Below are 5050 nucleotides of genomic sequence, written 5' to 3'. Positions count from 1 at the left end.
TAGCACTTCCATTCCAGGACAGGCATGTTTAAGTTTGCCTCTTTTACGTGTGCGTAGACCTCATGTGCCATCCGATCGTCGGCATCGTTGCTGTCCCACGCTTGGCCTTGCAGCTTTTTGCCGCGCGCGTACAGCTCTTTAAGTTGTTTGTTAAGCTCATCAGAGCCTCCTGCATCCAGCACGTCGATCACGTCCCAGAACCCTTTAGACAGGTTCCGGGGAACGAGGCAGCGGCGCTTCGCCGATCCGTGCTGCTGCCCAGGAAGTTCGCTGGCTAGCGCGACTGCCCAGGCAATCGATTCTTCCTTCAGCGCGGCTGCGGGCTGCCCTGAAGATGAGCTACTTTGGCTTGCGCTGTCTTCGTCGTCGTCGTTCACGCCCGCGGACCTGTCGCTCTCGCTCCCGCGTTCACTGGCGCTGCTATCGCCGTCGCTTTCGCTCGAACCATCGAACCAATCGTCGACCGCCGCAGCAGCGGAGCCTTCGCTGCCCTCGGACGCGCCGTCTTCGTCGCTGCTGCCGCCGTCTACGAACATGTCTCGCCCATGCTTGCGTCGTGTCCTAAGTGCTGCTAGATATATCTCAGTAGATATATCTAAGCCGTCCTAAGCGTTTATAGGCGTTTATAGGCGTTCATAGGCGTTCATAGGCGTTTCTAGCTCTCGCTAAGCCGAGTTAGCGACACACTAGCCAGTTAAGATCAAAGACACCGAATGTCATCTTTCGTGTCCTCCAATAGATGTCTCTGGCGGACTGCATGTTGTAGAGTCCAACCACGTTGTCTGCTTGGGCGCCGGTGCCAAAGATCATACTCGCCCTTGCGCGATGTAAGTTAAGATGTAGAGCAGGCATGGTGCACGCACCATTTGGAAAGACATTGCCAGAAGTTTCACTCGAAATAAAAACGACATGGCCACGCATGTTTGGCAGCTTCCTTGGGGGGCAGAAAATGCCATACGGATCGGCACCTTCTGCTCTCCCATAACTCGAGTACGGTCTCATGGTGAGTCCTTCATCAAGGGTAGAAAATGGTCGAGATTTTGCGTTCCCCCACGTGTAGATGTATGTTTGATGATACATGCCGTCTCTAATGTTCTTGTATCCAGAATTTTGCGATATGGAATTCATGTATTTGAAATGGCCATGTTTCTCGAAGAACAGGAATAGAGGGGGGCTTTTAGGCGGCCATTTATGGCTTACTGCTTCCGCACGAATTTTTTTATCGGGATCGATATCTGTCCCCTTCCGATACGCTGCTTGGGCAAAGTGTGCGTTCACAGCAAAAACTATAGTCCACAACACCATACTTGTCAATCGACCGCGGGCGTTAAGATGTGCGATGTCCGCGGCGTTAGACAGATGCGCAGGTGATAGTACAGGTAATCTTCGATTAGCCAGGAAAGTAGCGCCCAAAAGAGAGTTTAGTTTATTGGCTCCCTATCCACGAGCGAGTATCGAAAGCCAAATCCGCATGACGGGGTCGGATAATACAACTTGACTTTCGTTGTTCCCACCCCTCAGAAACCGACGCGCTTGTTCGAATGGGGAATGGGCCGGGTCTTTGAATTAATTGCGAACATTTTTCTGGACGATTCGCGGTTTTCGTCTCGCCAGCACTCTGGGATTTTCCACCGCGCGTCGCCATCGGTAAGATTTTGCTTACTTGGACCAGCAACCGCTTCCGACGGCGGGCGCCGTAAGCTCAGCGCGGCCCGTGAATTAATTGCGCCGACCCAGGGGTGTTGCAAGTAAACGCGCTTGGGTTAATTTATTGAAGTAGTAATCGAAAACCTCATCGAAATCATCCAAAACGGCATCGCTTCGACCGACGGATAACGCTGCGATGATGTGATGCGCCGGCACCGCGCCGTTTTGCGCCAGGTGGTGCACGAAAAGCGCGCGTGCTGCGCCGGGCAGCGACGACGGGGTTCGGGAGCTCAAAAAATCCTGCTGGCGGCATTCTGCGGCGAGACTGTCGATCACTGCGACTGCGGGGCGCGCCGACTCGATTTTTGCATTCCGGGGTCCATATACCGTGACAGCTGGCATGGGGCAACTCATCACCTCTCTGCGGTTACCCTGCGACTGAATTAGGTTCGAAACTTCCCCGCGCGCGCGACGACGACGACGACGGCGGCGGCGGCGACGGCGGCGGCGGCGGCGGCGGCGGCGGCGGCGGCGGCGACGACGACCGACCGACCGACCGACCGACCCAGAAAATAAGTGCCAGGAGCTCCCTGGGGACCTAGGGGGGGTCGCCCGACGCCTCCCCAAGTACGCCCCCGCCGGACCCAGTCGAATTTTACAAACCCGACCCCCCATGCGGGATTTTACTAGGGGGGGTCAATGAACCCCGGCGCTCTCCGGGCTCCGCTCCGCCTCCGCTGGCGCCTGGTTTCGGGAGGCGTCCCTGGAGCGACTTCCGGGATTTTGGGGGACGCGAAAATTGGGGGAACTGCGTCCTGCGGCGCCGTACGGCGAATGCGCCGATTTATGGCTCCCCCAAAACTCGCCCGGGCCCCGGCCAGAATGGGTCACAGTGCCCTAGTACCATAACTTCGCTCAATCCGGACGGATCAGGACGAACCGAAAGTCGTTTTCGAGTTCCTACGCGGGCTCCTCGGGATGGGCGCAGCCTCGGAGCTCGGCTCGACGACGGCAAAATCCCGGGTTTTCAGTGTCGCCCCCTAATTTTACTCCGACTGGGCTGCAATTGCATTTGCGGCAGTACAATATGTTTCCGGTAACGAGTTGGTGAGTTTAGACCACCTATCATCATCCAGCTAAATAAAACTGCTAAGTGGGATGGTCCCTAGAATTCTTCAGCGCCTTATATGGTATCGAGCACTACGCAGAGAGAATTCGGTTCTTTAACTTCCTCCAGGGTGCATATCCCATTGCGTATGAAACTCCCTGGCAATCGAAGATTACCTGTACCGAACTTGATTGTGGCCGAGTGCCCTCCCGTCCTGCGCTTCTGCGGCGAGCAGTTATCAAGCTGCTGGGCGCTACGAACGGCCAAGCGGACAGAAACAATACTCCCTTGCACAAGAACGGCTCGGACCAGCCATGCACACAAACAGTAGGACGGCGCGGGGGGGCTAGCACCGCGCCGCGACGAAGCAGTTGGTCAATGACCGAGATCGTAGAAATTGAGCTCGTTACTCCATGCACGCACGTGCGCCTGGGTTTTATGAGAGCGATAGCTCGTGCATTTTCAGTCTCCAAAAGCAATTGGAGACGTTCCCTAAATAACAATGGTCGAATTACCACCAGGACTGCCAAAAAACTGCGCGCCAGCTTCGACCTATACGACAAGAATAAGAGTGGATCGGTCGACATCTATGAAATGACCCAGGTTGAAACTTATCACAGTTGATCTTCTCTAAGTCACATTACACAGTGCGTTGCGTCTCTCGGACACACGCTGACGGCTGAACACATTGCTGACATCTTCAAAACTGTGGACATCGATGGAGATGGAAAAGTGGACTTTGATGAATTTGTTCTCATCATGAGCAAATGCCCGCGCCAAATCCCGCTGCTTGTACTCACCTTTTTTGTGTAGAGCTGCAAAGACGACACGGCCTTTGGCTTGAATGCATTGAATTTGCGCTCCGGGAATCTTGTTCACTCAGTCATGACGATTGCAGAAAGCTCCTAACACGCAAATTCGCCAACTTCTCCCCGGGCGAAATCGACCACTTCGTTTTTACCAAAGTTGCGTCTTCACAACCCTCAGCACAAATCTCATTGTCGTAGGTAGGGCTGGTTGATGACAATAAAGATGGCTTTGTCACCCTAGAGAAAATTCAGTCCTTTTCACGCACAAACAAAATCATTGCCGATGTTTTCCCTTGTCAGTTGCTTGATTGAGCCAGCGGGAAGTTCAACTTGTGTGTATGTAAAGGGAATTAGCTAGGCTACCCTTCAATGAACTGGGTACTTGCAGTTTAAACGAACCCCACTAGTCTCGTGGAAAATTCTTAAGTCAAGATTCCGTTGAGTAGATGAAAATCTTAAAAGAAATGAGGAAAATGAAAAGATAATTGATGAGGCTTGTCGTGATATGAACATTGATTTTGATATTTTTCAATACAAACCTGTGTTATTTTGTCCGTGTGGACACGATATATTAAGAAATCATTTTATAGGTTTACCAAATTCCAATAAAGTTATTTGCATAGGTAGTGAATGTGTTAAACATTTTATTGTTAATGAAGGTGTGACGAAGTTAAAATGTTTCAAGTGTGATAAGGGACAGCGTTCCAAGGACGGTATAATTTTATGTTCTACTTGTGGAAAGTATATTAGGGATTGTATAGAGAGCGGTTTTGCGAAACGCCTTAATGGGCATTGGTCTCTTGAAAGAGATCGTAAGAAACAAAAGGAACGATTCAAAGAGTTTATAAGGACAGATTTACCGAGAAAATTGCGGGTTATGTATGAAAGAGGCAAATGTTGGAAGGAATTTATGGTTTTACTTTGGAAAGTAGCTTTCTAGTCAATCAAGATAATAATTTGGCATAAAGGGTAAGTTGAGTGAGCCTCAAGGCCCACCCCACTACCCTAGTTTACTAGCTAAACTCCCTCTCTCTAAAATAGGTTCGGCTGGCCACGGGGAGAAAGAATTTCGCCGGCGGGCTGCTTCAGCAGCGCCGGCCAGATAAGAGCATAAGGAGCGAGTATCGACTGAGCTGCAATAATAAATAACAGCTCATTCTCTCTCTCTCCTCTGGGCGCTACTTTCCTGGCTAATCGAAGATTACCTGTACAAAGTAGCTTTCTAGTCAATCAAGATAATAATTTGGCATAAAGGGTAAGTTGAGTGAGCCTCAAGGCCCACCCACACGAAGTCCCCGAAAGGATCAATCGACGTACCTCTGACCTCGTCCTCCTGTGAGAACTTGGTCAGTCCATGGCGCATCACCCGGGTCCAGTGGATAAGCATCTAGACACGCGGGTGACAGCCGGTCCGAGAAGGGAAGCTCGACTGGCCATAGTAACCAGCCCCGCCCTCGAGTGCCAACAATGTGGCCACCTCCAGTCT

At 51.6% G+C, this 5050-nt stretch overlaps 2 protein-coding genes across 2 annotated transcripts; one reads left to right on the top strand and one right to left on the bottom strand.

Annotated features, from left to right (window-relative positions):
* Window positions 1-6: 6 nt before the first annotated feature.
* Window positions 7-1645, bottom strand: AURANDRAFT_69000 (hypothetical protein; the record flags this gene model as incomplete). The annotated part of the gene is made up of 3 exons (XM_009044744.1): window positions 7-571; window positions 864-1253; window positions 1492-1645. Coding segments are annotated over 3 exons (1109 nt in total), but the record flags the coding sequence as incomplete, so codon positions are not given.
* Window positions 1646-3277: 1632 nt separating this feature from the next.
* On the top strand, window positions 3278-3523 carry AURANDRAFT_9574 (hypothetical protein; the record flags this gene model as incomplete). Its single annotated transcript, XM_009044745.1, has 2 exons — window positions 3278-3358; window positions 3404-3523. Coding segments are annotated over 2 exons (201 nt in total), but the record flags the coding sequence as incomplete, so codon positions are not given.
* Between the last annotated feature and the right edge of the window lie 1527 nt (window positions 3524-5050).

The sequence above is a fragment of the Aureococcus anophagefferens genome (genome assembly GCF_000186865.1).
Source record: "Aureococcus anophagefferens unplaced genomic scaffold AURANscaffold_760, whole genome shotgun sequence".
NCBI lineage: Eukaryota > Pelagophyceae > Pelagomonadales > Pelagomonadaceae > Aureococcus > Aureococcus anophagefferens.
Note: the sequence above shows the minus strand (reverse complement) of the source record. Positions and strands in the feature narration are given on the sequence as shown.